Raw genomic sequence first — 12,915 nt, forward strand, 5'->3', positions numbered from 1 at the left:
AGGTAGGAATTCAAAACCCAATTCACTTTGGTTATGCTCGATTAAAAGGTTTTTCTTTTCAAATGTAAGTTTCCAACAAGCATTTTTTGCATTCTAAAACTGTAACTGTCCTTTCCCGAGGTATGATACAATACCAAATGTAAATAAGACATCTGATAGACGACTTCCATTTTTAGATTGTCATAAATAATTCAAATAAATGGACTGTAACACCACAGATGTTTTCACAGATGTGGTCACAGTATTTGACCACTCAACAATAGTCGCAATTGGTTCCCATCAGAGTGCCCGTTGACATATAATAATGAATATTTATATTGCACAAAATCCACCTCATAAGGTGCTCAAAGCGCATGAAAAGAAAAATAGCATCTAATCATATGCAACGGTGTATATGGGTAAAACTTAATGAATATTCTTTATCCCCGATACATTAAGCACCAATATAGAAAGGAGAAACAGACAAGAAGGAAGAGGGAACAATAAGATGCGGGGAAAGAAAAGAAAGAAAAGAGTACTGAAAAGCTGATTGAAACAAACAAAGTTTCAATCTGTGTCCACGGTGCTACTATCCCGAATGTGTGAGGGTATAACTGGTTCTAAAGGAAAGGTCCAGCATTGTGCAAAGGACAACATTCTTCTTAGGCTTCTTCTTAGTCAATGGGTTTACTTGTATTCTTCCCCAGGGTACCAGCTATGTCTGTGATTGGCTAGATTACTCAGATGTGAAGGTCATTATGGAGTCAAGGTTCCTAGGGGCGTTGTTGCTCTATGATGTTCAAGTGCTTGGAAGGTGTTTCATTAACACTTACTCCTCACAGCTTAGGGTCAAGCTTGGATGAACCGAGCAAGAGATGCGTGTCTGTTAATTTATTTGATTCTGTACAGCACAGTACAACTATTACCAATATTATGATGAACAGGGTGGTGAAAAGGAAACAAGAATTTTTTTTTTCAGTTTTAGATGTGGGGAGGAGAACCCTCAAAGAGGATACCCATGCAGACTGCGAGTGAAACCCAACCACAAACAAGGCTCTAGAAGGCCTGAGGTGGGATTCAAACAGGGGGTCCATGCAGGTGAACGAACACCACTGAGAGTGCCTGACCACCCTATGGTGTTATAGACTGTGCAAGTCTCGCGCGGATTTGAACTTCCGGGACCATTGTGGTCCCAACCTAATTGAGATTTACGTTGGGGAGATTTTGTTTCGTCCATTACTTTAGTTTAATGTAGTTTATAACCATAAAAATGACATATGTTGTTAAAAATGTAATATTTATTAACATCATACATAAAAGTAAAAATAAAGTCAACATAATAACGATGAAAAACCAATATTTAAACTTGACCTCAGGTCAGGTTACTTGGTAAAAATTAAGAATTTGTGCCCATCTCCGATCACGAAACTTACGCAGACGCTTGTTTTGGCCGCGCCGGGTGGAAAGCCTTTTCATTGGTCGCTTAGGCGTCGGCTTCCTCTTTAAAATGCGTCACGCGTTTATCTAACGCCATTGCGACCATCGTGCGTCCGCGTATAAACCAGCTTTGAGTAGTTTCACATTTGGGCGTAGATTTACAAAAGCGGTTTCAAAACATTTCAGATCAAACAAACATCCTTGTCCCAGAGTTTTACTTTTGTCTGTACATAGACTTTAACCAATAATTGTGTACTTGGTTAAAAAGCTAAACTAATTTAAACAAGCTCTTATGAATATTTTTGTTGTTCAGATTCGGCATTAAGAAAAAATTAAAGCAAAGATTTGATTCATAAAAAAATTAAGTTCTTCAGTTGTCGTGTTTTCTCGCTCCGGTGCGCGCGAGACTTGCACAGTCTATTAACAACCATTGAGGTAGAAATAACCTCAATGTTAAAACTTGCTCAGCTCTGTATTCATCAGATTCAACCAAGGGGGGGACGACTGTGACTCCAACTGCAGTCCCGTTCACACTGGACAAAATCCCCAAGGAACTCCCAGGAAAATTTGGCCCACTAAAGGCCTGGTTACACAGGCCCCGATAACAAGAACGATAAAAATGCACGCCCTCGATTGGTTGAATGAGCGTGGGCGTATTCTGCGTGGAGCATTTCAACCAAACAAGGGCGTGCATTATTATCGTTCCTGTTATCGTTCTCGTTATCCGGGCCTGTGTGACCGGGCCTTTACAAACATGTTTACACAAATTGTGGACCTCAGAACAAAAGAAGACCAAACTATGTATTGTCCCAGTACTGACGATTGTGTCCTTAAGGAAGACCAGGCCATTGATTTGTCTCTGCGGATGCCATAGGTACTATGTGATGCGTAATGCTTTTATTAGTAAAGGTTGAAGACTTCAAAAGTTTAAGACCAAAGATGAATGCCAAAACCAAGACCGGCAAAATCAGGTCACAAGACAGACCTAAAGAGAAGGGACATTTCTAAGTTGTTACAGTTTTCTTCCAAGAGTCTGGGTTGTCAGTCTGTCAAAGTCCGTCAAACTGTTTCTGCTGTCAACTACATCATCATGGCAAAGAAAAACGTCATCTCCGTTCTGTTTATGACAATGTGAAAGGGAAGGTACAACATTTCCTCTTAAATTTTGTTGATTTTTTTTTCTCTCCAATGTTGTCAAAAGATTAATGTGAAAAAACCCTCAAAGAATGAGTCATTAAAATGAATCATTATTTGTTATGGACAATTAACATTCTCTTCACATAGAATACCCGCCACATGTCATTTGCGGATGGTAACCATGTTCTGCTAAGCAAAGTGTTTGGTTTGCTAAGCAAAACTTTTGTGAACCAGTCACAAATGGTGTCTAAAAAACATAGCACTTTGGCTGGTTTCACAAAACATCTCAATGCTAAGCAAGTTTTGTTTCGAAATCCGATCTTGAATAAACACAACAGTGGCTGTACCTTCCCTTTAGATCATTGTTGAAGGAAAATTCTAATTGAAGGGACACGTTGCCTGGGATCGGTCGAGTTGGTCTTTGAAAAGCGATTGAAAAACATTTGTGATGAAATGCATAGGGTAAGAAGGATGTTTAAAAAGTAGAATACAATGATCCACACAAATATGCCTCGAAATTGCACGGTTTTCCTTTTACCTCGTGAAATTACACAGCTTGCCATTTTGTGGAGCCGTGTCAGTTCACAAAGTACAAGGAAAACTGTGCATTTTCAAGGCATATTTGTGTGGATCGAAATGTCTTTCTCAACATATGCATTTCAAAACAACTGTTTCAAACGCTTTTTTTTTAGACCAACTCGCCCGATCCAAAGCAGCGTGTCTCTTTAAGAGTGAATAAATTTTTATTTAAAATGTAAAAGTTCAGTAAATATGCACCCACCTGGAATATCGCAACCCAAGCGTAAAGTATATTATCAAAAGAGATGGCCCCCAGAAATGGATTTTTCGCGCTTGTTTGACACACTGTGTAGTACTGGTTCCAATTGACACAGTCAGGCGAGTTGCTATCGTAGGAATTGTTCATAAATGGAACGGCCGATGCATTGCATTGTTGCTCCCCTATCCTAAACATATCTTTGACGTCTGAGTCACAGTGAAGATCTCCAGCGTCACCCGGTAAGCTACAGACATGGTCCTCATATAGGTCTGCCAATGTGTAGAATTCCTTGACATCATATCTAGAAAAAACGGACACCAAGGATGACGGGTGAAAAATTAGCTTCTGTTTATTTGCTCTTTAGCAAGTAGTCTAGACACTGTTTGCTTAGTGTGGTTTGCACGTTTTTAATATTGTTTTATTTTTCATAGTTTTATTTGCACTGTATGGCTTCTTGTGAGCAAATACCTCTCAATTTCACAAACCTTGATTTAAATCGATTTTCCGGTAATAATCCAAATCCAGATAAAAAATGTAAACAATGAATTGACCCAATTTAGCTGACTCCGTCCCCACCATAAATCTCAGTTGTACCATTTTGGGAGTTCATGTGTTATACCATGAGATAAATTAGAGGGGAAAAAATGCCCACCTGAAGCCTGGTTCATACTTCCTGCGAATGCGCAGGCGAAGTGAATGTTGACGTCACAAATTCGCAAAGAATATTTCGCAGCAGTTCAACTCTGCTCAACTCACTTGGGAATATCGCTGCGAAGGGGAGGTTATGGCGTCAAATTCACGTCAAATTCACATCGCATTCGCGTTCACAGGAAAGTATGAACCGGGCTATATGATACCGATAGCTGGGGTCCAAACATCAGGCCATTTTTTCACAAAACAGAAGAAATGATTGTCATAAAAAAGAAGAAAACTAAACAGAGGAGTAACATCAAAGTTGATTTTGAAACACTTGTAAATCCTGATATAAAAACAAAACTTAAAAACAAATCGTTAGAAAACCACAATCTTTTCCTTACCCTGCTCCATACGTTACATTTTCAGGAAGGTCTAAGAAACATCTGTTTCGTAGAAGACCTTTCCACAGTTGTACCCCGATGATTCCAAAGATGAAGAAGACAAAGAAACAAAGCATGAGTACATTACCCAGCATTGGTAGAGTGTCTAGAAGAAGCATGACTAAGATGCGTAGACCTACGCAAGACAACAAAACAAGAAAGTGTTCATTTATTTAACTTTTTATTTATTTATTTCAATATTAACTTTGGTTTAGTCCATACACACCGATGTCTGTATACTGAGTTCTTCTCCAGTAAAACAAAATCACAGGCACTATACTCGGGTGAGATTCAAACCCACGACCTTAGCAATCCTCGAGCGGTATCATACCAACTAGACCACAGAGATTGCCCGATAGACTGCCAAGTGAAACTAACTGGGTACATTTGTAATTTTCATTTCTTGCATCGTATGAACTAAGTTCATTTTCTTTCTGAAAGCCTACTTGATATCAAGATGGTAATGGTAGTAAGGAGCATGTGAGAGTCAAAGACACTGGACACCTTTGGTAATTGTCAAAGACCATCCCAGTCTTCACAGTTGGTGTATCTCAACATATCCATAACATAACAAGCCTGTGAAAATTTGGACTCGATTTGTCAATGAAGTTGCAAGAAAATGATGAAAGAGGCCTCGTTGGATATGGGACGCAGATGGGACGCAGAAGCGCTATATTTTTTTGTATTCAACTCACGCTTGTGTGATAACTTATAATATAAGTACAAAAGTAAATACAAAGCAAGACAAACAGTAAGGGCATAGGAAATCACAAAAAAATGTGATGGCCAGGATCAACAAAAGTATAATTAAACACTGTAGCTCGAAAGCCTGTTAATCCAGTCACATAGGGAGGCAAACACAATATATTAAATACTCTCTTTGGGAAAATAATAATAATAATTTAGAATAAAGCGCTTCTGGCAATAAGTCTATTTTTATTTTAGCGAGAAATGACCTCTTTTTCAATAACTATGTTAGTTCAGAGCAAGTCGTTTTTCACAATGTGAAAACCATCAACCTCTCCCCAGTGCTTGTTACCAAGTAAGGTTTAATGCTAATATACATTTTGAGTAATTACCAAACGTGTACAATGCCTTTAATCTGAAGTTCCCCAATTGATTAGAAACCATAAAAGTTCGTAAAAAATGTTGAATCTCCAAAGATCGTCTGCAGGTAACTTTTTGAAAGTTCCATGGTGTCCATTGGCATGCTGCCCCTAAAATAGCCACAAATGTAGGATTTAACGCTCTTTATGAAAATCCAGTGACATTTTGTTGCTATTTTCTCAAAAAGAAAATTCATCAGAACATTTCACAGGTGAAATTCATTTTATCTTTCTTTATGGGTTTTTTTTTTGGCTAACAAATTTAATTTTCTATTTAGGCCTACTCTTTTTCTGAAAAATCTATTTTAAAATATCACTTCAAGGAGGGAAGTGAGGCCATGGTCTGGGCAATTATGACTGCAGTCACATTGGCCTCAAAGAAAATTCAACAAAGAGCAAAATTAAAATATGAAAGTGGTATTTTTAGAAAGCCTTTATCTTCAAAACCTTGACTCATTATTATTCAATATTTCTTTGTTGAATTTCTTTGAGGCCAATGTGACTACAGTCATAATATGCCAGGGCTGGAAGGGAGCACTGGACTGCAGACCTGAGGCCAGTTAATTGCATTGTTGGGCCAGTTAACTTGATCTTGAACTTATCAATTGAATACAGTACGCTACCACATTGCTAATATCTTTGTGGACAAAAAATGTTTACAATGAGTCTGATCTTTCAATTCTGAGCACTGAATTTTGTAATTTTGTTTCCTGGATCCCATCATGGATCTGGATGTCCATGGGGAAACTAACACAAGTCACAGCGCCCTCTAAAGACTACCACAGCAGCTGCCCCGGTGCCCTGTGCTTTTGCTCAGGTGCTCTTTGCAAGTGTTAAGGCGCCCTTTTGCTGTGGTGCCCTTTTCAAAGCTCCAATACAAATTGACATTTTTTTCATAGGGGGGAGAGTGCCCCCTTTCCCCCCCCCCTTTCCAGAGGGAAAATTGCTACGCCCCTTCAAAGGTGTGTTTAGGTTGCAAAATGAAACCGCAAACAAACCAGACCACTTATGATTCTTTGATCATGGCACCCCCCCCCCCCCCCCCCCACATGACATCAAACATTCTTAAACTGTGTCGTCAGCCCACAGAAAATCTCCTTTTTAAAACATGAATGTCCGCCTAAGCAATTAAACCACCCGATGTTTGTATCATTAATGCTACCCCTTAATGATTTACATGTAGCTTAAACAATGCGAGTATTTTAATTGGGTGAAAGCTTAACACAGGGGAGGGTAGTTATCAATTCTAATGGGTGTATTAAATCACAGCTGGTTGACATTATGAGAGGAATTAACTGGAGGCGACTGTTTGCTTCTGTATGCAGAAAATGTCCAGTTAAGTAAGATGGTTATACGATCCAACTGGAGTTGAAAAATGTTTAACATTCAAAGAAACACCATAAACATGCGACTTTTTTAAGTACCTACTTTAAATTGTTGGGTCCCTATACATCAACAACACTTGTTTAAAGGTAGTGGACACTATTGGTAATTACTCAAAATAAGCATAAAACCTTACTTGGTGACGAATAACGGGGAGAGGTTGATGGTATAACACATTGCGAGTAACGGCTCCCATCGTGCCATAGTTTTCGAGAAAGAAGTAATTATCCACGAATTTGATTTCGAGACCTCATATTTAGAACTTGAGGTCTCGAAATCAACCATCTAAATGCACAGGGGTGGTTTTCTTTCTTTCATTATTATCTCGCAAGTCGATGACCGATTGAGCTCAAATTTTCACAGGTTTGTTATTTTATGCATATGTTGAGATACTTCAACTTTGAAGGCTAGTCTTTGACAATTACCAATAGTGTCCACTGTCTTTAATGGTTGTAACTTTTACCCCTGAACAAAGATATTGACAAAACAGGGAGACTGCAAACTTTCAGGCTAAATATCGCAGTTGGTGGAGCACCAGCACGTTATTCTGAGGTCAAAGGTTGAAATTCTGCTTTTTAGTCAATGATACATCCAACTGAAACTGATGTTTTAACATAGTCAACAGACAAGTTACATCACCAAGGCATCGTCAGGAATCAAAGTACCAACAAATAACCATTGAGACATTCTCATTTTATCCATGACCCTATGTGACCTTTCCTTTTGGCTCAAACAGGAAGTTCAAAAAAGAAAAAGATCTAAGTAGTTATTTTTACAAAAAGTATGGACATTTTAAAAGCAGGCATGCATGCAACTGTAACTACACAAAAAGAGGAAATTACAAAATGTACAGTGTTTTTTCCAAGTTTGAATGGCACAAATGAGAATATGAAAAAGAGGAATCTAGCTGATCCAAGGAAAAGTTGCATTTAAAGAATGCAATCATCATTGCTGTTTATATTTTTACTCCATTGACTTGTCTCAAAGCTATCCTAATATTAACTCCTGTATCGCTAACAACCCACAGTCAGACAGGTGTAGCCATCACCTGGGGTTGAGGTTATGAGCACTGCATCAACACAATGCAAGGTTCCATCCACCTCTTTCCCAAGTTGCAAGGTCATTCATGACTGCATTAAGAAAAAACGTGATCGCTTGACGCACATTTTAACATTTTACACAGGTTAATATCTATGTAGTAAATTGCACAGACTGCAATCAACAACTGCGTCTTGAAATATCTCCTTTTAAACTATTTCGGTGACGTCAGTCTATTGTTGAAAGTGTAGATTATTTTTACGAATCTACACTTAACTGTAGATTAGTAACACAATTTATTATACATGTAGGCTGCTGAGCAAGCTGACGTTGTACTCGATAATGTTGCAAGCACTAAAGTATGCCTATATATATTTTGTAAAATAATTGTTGTTACTATTGAGAAATTCAATTCATTCAAACTGTTACACAACCAAAGGGGGAAATAGTTTAAGTCAGAGAATAGACTCTAAAGTGTAGATTCGTGAGAACAATGTACTGTACATTCTACTCACGAATCTACACTTTCTCGTCCATTCTCCTTAACAGAATCGGGAAAAAGGGCAGACTCTGATCAGGAATAAATTAGATCCAAAAATAGGCTTTGAATGATCGGGCCTTCATTCGGTAACTTGTTTTTGGTGCAATACATAAAAAAATAGGCTCTCAACTTTGAGTTGGTTGTCGCAGAATTGCAATTGTACAGATATCAATGACTGAAGGGAAGGTAAGCGCTTGTAATCACTCTTAAAATTAATGCCAATAAAAACTTTTAACTATTATATATCGTTGCACTACCCGCTGCTAAAACATAAGATTCGAACTGCCTCTAGCTACCAGGCAATCTCGGTGTTCTTGTTGGTAAGACACTGCTCTAGAATTGCAAAGGTCGTGGCTTCAAATCCCACCCGAGTAATATGCCTGTGATTTTTTTTTCTTCATAGAACTCGGGAAAGTACCGAGTATACAGTGCTAACATCGGCGTATATGGGTAAAACCAAAACGAATATTGTTTATCCCTGATGCACATTTAACAATTCTATCAAATAAAGACTTGTAAGAAGTGCAGCACGATACTATAAAGCATGATAAAAGTAATAAAAGAAGTAAAGTCGTTATGGAGAATTATATTAGTTTTAACAGCCAAAACTTGAATCTGAGAAACTTTCCTGTCAGAAGCGTTGCTGAGATTGTGTATTACAAATATGGGTTATTCTTCCTGTGTGGACATAACCACTCTGGATTATCGGCGATACCTAAAAAAAGGCTACCGCCTTCAATAATCTATAAATAACTATCAATCAATCAATCTCCAATCAATCAATCAATAATCATTCAATACTTACTAGGTATTCTATTTATAGCCCTCAATGGCCTGAGGACTCGTATCGTTCGTATAGCAGTGAGATTCATGTTTTCTATCTGTAGAGAATACTCCAGCGCCCTGCAAACAATTACAACATGTCAGAGTCAGAAAACAACGTGAACAGAACAATAAATGTCCATTTGCCATTTGCTGACCATGGATTTTGCTTACATGATAGTTTGGCCACATCTAAAAGTATTCAGAAACATGAGACATGTTTAAATTTGAACTCCAATCAATCTGAATGCTTATTACACAGATCTGAAAGGCATTTCCTTCACAAGGGTAACAACTTTTTTCATTCTCGCTTGTGATAATTTTAAGGCGCCAACTGGCGACAGGTCAATTTTAATGCCATATTTAAATGACTTTTTGAAGTAACAATTGTTGTTATATATGTATATATATATATATATTTTTTTTTTGGGGGGGGGGGGGGCTGCAGTGTATTTTGAAAGAGACAGGGAAAGATTCGCTGTATAACTACATGGGTTACAAGATAGGGTCAAAGGGGCATGGTGTATAGTACACATAATTATTGGAGAAAACTAATCCCTATCTTCCACAAATTTTAGCAGTATCCAGTCAGGGAAGATGACATCTTAAAAGGACATCTCAAGATTTTCCTGTCGTAAAACAGCTTCCGGAAATGATAAATTACTCATACCTCTCAGGGGGGGAGGGTGGATTTTAAATTCAAGAGATTTAAATTACTAAGAAACAACCTTTGGGCATATATTCAATCTGACCAATTTAGCGAGACTTAAAAACAACTGACTTGAGTTGTACTTTGACTTATGAGGAGGAGAAACAACATTTCCACTCTATCAAATTTTAACATTAATGTTTGCATTAAGTATCCTACAATTATACAAATATAAATGACAAACAACTTCAGCAAAAACAGACATTGCACATCCCATTCACTGTTTAAGGTTAAACAAAATGACAAGGCACAAAACGGCAAATAACAAAATATCTGAAGGTCTGAGTTTACTTCTTCATGATGTGCTCTTGGTAAGTTTTCCTTTAACCACCACAGCTTAGAAATCCAAAAACAACCTCAGTATCTCAAACAAATAATCTTGACGTTTTATGTCTTAAGGTTTAGTTTAAAGGTTGAAACATAAAATATAAAATAGTCAGACATCTCAGATGCATGGTGAGAGTACCCAGGAGTGCTTGGGAACTAGACGAAACTCTGTGAGAGAAAAAATGCAGTTTTCAATTATTCTAAAATACATGATCACCATCGACAACCAAAACAATCAAATAGTTTGGTTCCGTCCCAGGAAAATGAAACAAAAAATGGGTTAATTGCAATTGATGATGTTTAATTAAAAGTGAATAAAAGCGCCAGTGAGAAAAAGGTCTTTCTAAGTTGGTGAAGCATGTTTAAGGGAAAAGCCTCATTTTGAAATGAACTCTGAACCTCAGAAAGTAAAAATTGATGTCCGATTAGCAACCAAAGATAGTGCAAAAATTCCAGGAAAATAATAATATATTAAACTAAACATGACTCACAGACAATGCATGAACAAGAATGACCGTCTCTTGTTTGGTATTCACTGAAGTCCCACAATCTCCCAAAACGTCTCTTATTTTGGGGGACATTGTAAGGATTTTGAGATTTTTATTTTATCTTAATTGTTTTTTGTCTGTAAAAACTCACTACTTAGAGTGATGTTCTTCTCACTGGCTTTACAGAGATTTGAAATTCTTCAATCGGGCCTGAATTAACGAACCACGTATTTGGTGGTTAAGGAACAAACGTAGATAAACAAATGAATGGAGCCAGAAAATACGGGGGTAAACAATGTGGATGAAAAGGGTAAGAAGGGAGATAAAAAAGGGGAGATTAATAAAGAGCCAACGAACCGAGGACTTCATGTACCTTTAAAGAGATGGGTCTTTCTGTGTCCATTTTGTTGACAAACAAGTATCTTAAAAAAATGATAACATGGCCAATTTGCTCACTTTTAGATACCATCAGAGTCTAACCAAAGTAATGAAATATCAAACTCTCATTATTTTAAAAACAGAAAGTCTCATTCTTAATCGTGAATACGTTAATCAAGATGTAAGAAACAAAGTCTGGAATGGCTTGTAATAATCAAGTATGTAATTTGTTTCATAGCTACAAAACTATTATGATGTTCACATAACTTCAGTTAGGAACCATCAATATAAAAAAAAACTTGTTTGCTGTATAATATTCTGTTGAAATTGAGGAATTTCTCTCAGCCATTTTTTCTCATTTTTCTTTTTAATGATCGAAAGATGACTTTTCTTTTCAGAGTTTGTGAAAGACAGACATTTAGTCAAATGGTTGAAATAGAAGTTTGGAGTATGAGCAGCATAAAACTTTATAACAAAACTAAAAAAAAACTACAAATGTTATTTAAATTTGTTTGGTGTATCACTATTGCTTCATTTTTCCTCAAAAAGGAAATCATGCGCTTAGATCGTATTTTAACAACTGTTTTTCTCTAATGTTTTTTATTTTATTCCAGTTTTAAAAATGAGCAAAATGGCCAGTTTAAATTATTGAAGTGAGAATGATTGCAAACATGAGTTCATGACGAGAGTGGAAGTCAGTCAAAATGCATCAAACAGTGAGACTTAAAGAGTGCTTAGTGAAATGATGGTGAGGCAGTGTGAAGATGCAGCATGGTGCACATAACATATTAGAAATGTGATTACATTACAGCGTCAATACAGCAACAATTAAGCTTACACTTTCATTTTGATACAAATTGTCTGCCAAAACAAATACTTTTCTAATAAGCTGAGTTTGTGTTTTATTTTGCTGCTGGAAAAAAAAAATAATAATGTTCAAGTGTTTTTTTTTTTTGGATTGGTGGCAATGGTCCACTGCAATTGTTCAATAATAAAAGAACAATTTAAAAGTAGTGTTTCAAATGAAAAACTTTGAATATTTTACAGTTTCCCCTTTATTTGATTTGTGAATTTCCCTTTACACTATACATAGATTTTCACACAATATACAATGTATTTTTCAATCCTTCAACTGTCTAATTATTTAGTATATACCCCCATACACAAATTCATATCCATAATGCGTCACAGCATGTTTCGACTCGACGTCAAAAACGCCTCAACAATGTGCATGAATTATAACAAAATTAAGCCCCCAACATCAATTCTCCATGTCAGCGACAGACGATCACTTACAATTGTAATCCAGTCGTCATGGAAACCTTTTCCAAAATGAAATTTGACTCTTTCAAATCTATTGATAAATTTATCCATCTCGGAAGATTTTTTTTTTTTCCTGCGACTTTAAAACCACGTCTGCATATTGATTAACTAGAATGGTTGATAATATATAATAATAAAAAGAAGAGAGGGGGAGAAAACTCAAGGCCATGATGACGATCTCAGAGATGCAGACTTCATGTCGAGTTTGATCTTTTCTTATTGGGTATATCCAGAGGCACCTAAAATTGCCAGGTGCTGTAAGCCACAGATTCATGGATTGTGACTGAATTGACGAACCCCAGGAAACTGAATATGATTGTATAGCTCAAGTAATACGGCAGGAAATTAATATTTATTATGGGGTTATTTTTATCACCATGAGCGTTGGATGTT

The 12,915-nt window shown here is 36.9% G+C and overlaps 1 protein-coding gene across 7 annotated transcripts in view; it reads right to left on the reverse strand.

Annotated features, from left to right (window-relative positions):
• LOC139943847 (voltage-dependent T-type calcium channel subunit alpha-1G-like) overlaps positions 1-12,915 on the reverse strand; it is a 165,654-nt gene that overhangs the window by 85,990 nt on the left and 66,749 nt on the right. For all 7 annotated transcript variants that reach the window (XM_071940690.1, XM_071940688.1, XM_071940693.1 and 4 more), the window contains 3 exons: positions 9,281-9,378; positions 4,369-4,543; positions 3,335-3,632 (listed from right to left, as the gene is read on the reverse strand). In XM_071940690.1, the coding sequence (XP_071796791.1) occupies positions 3,335-3,632; positions 4,369-4,543; positions 9,281-9,378 (571 nt within the window). The remainder of the gene's footprint in view (positions 1-3,334; positions 3,633-4,368; positions 4,544-9,280; positions 9,379-12,915) is intronic.

This window comes from Asterias amurensis, chromosome 11 (assembly GCF_032118995.1).
Source record: "Asterias amurensis chromosome 11, ASM3211899v1".
Taxonomy (NCBI): Eukaryota; Metazoa; Echinodermata; class Asteroidea; order Forcipulatida; family Asteriidae; genus Asterias; species Asterias amurensis.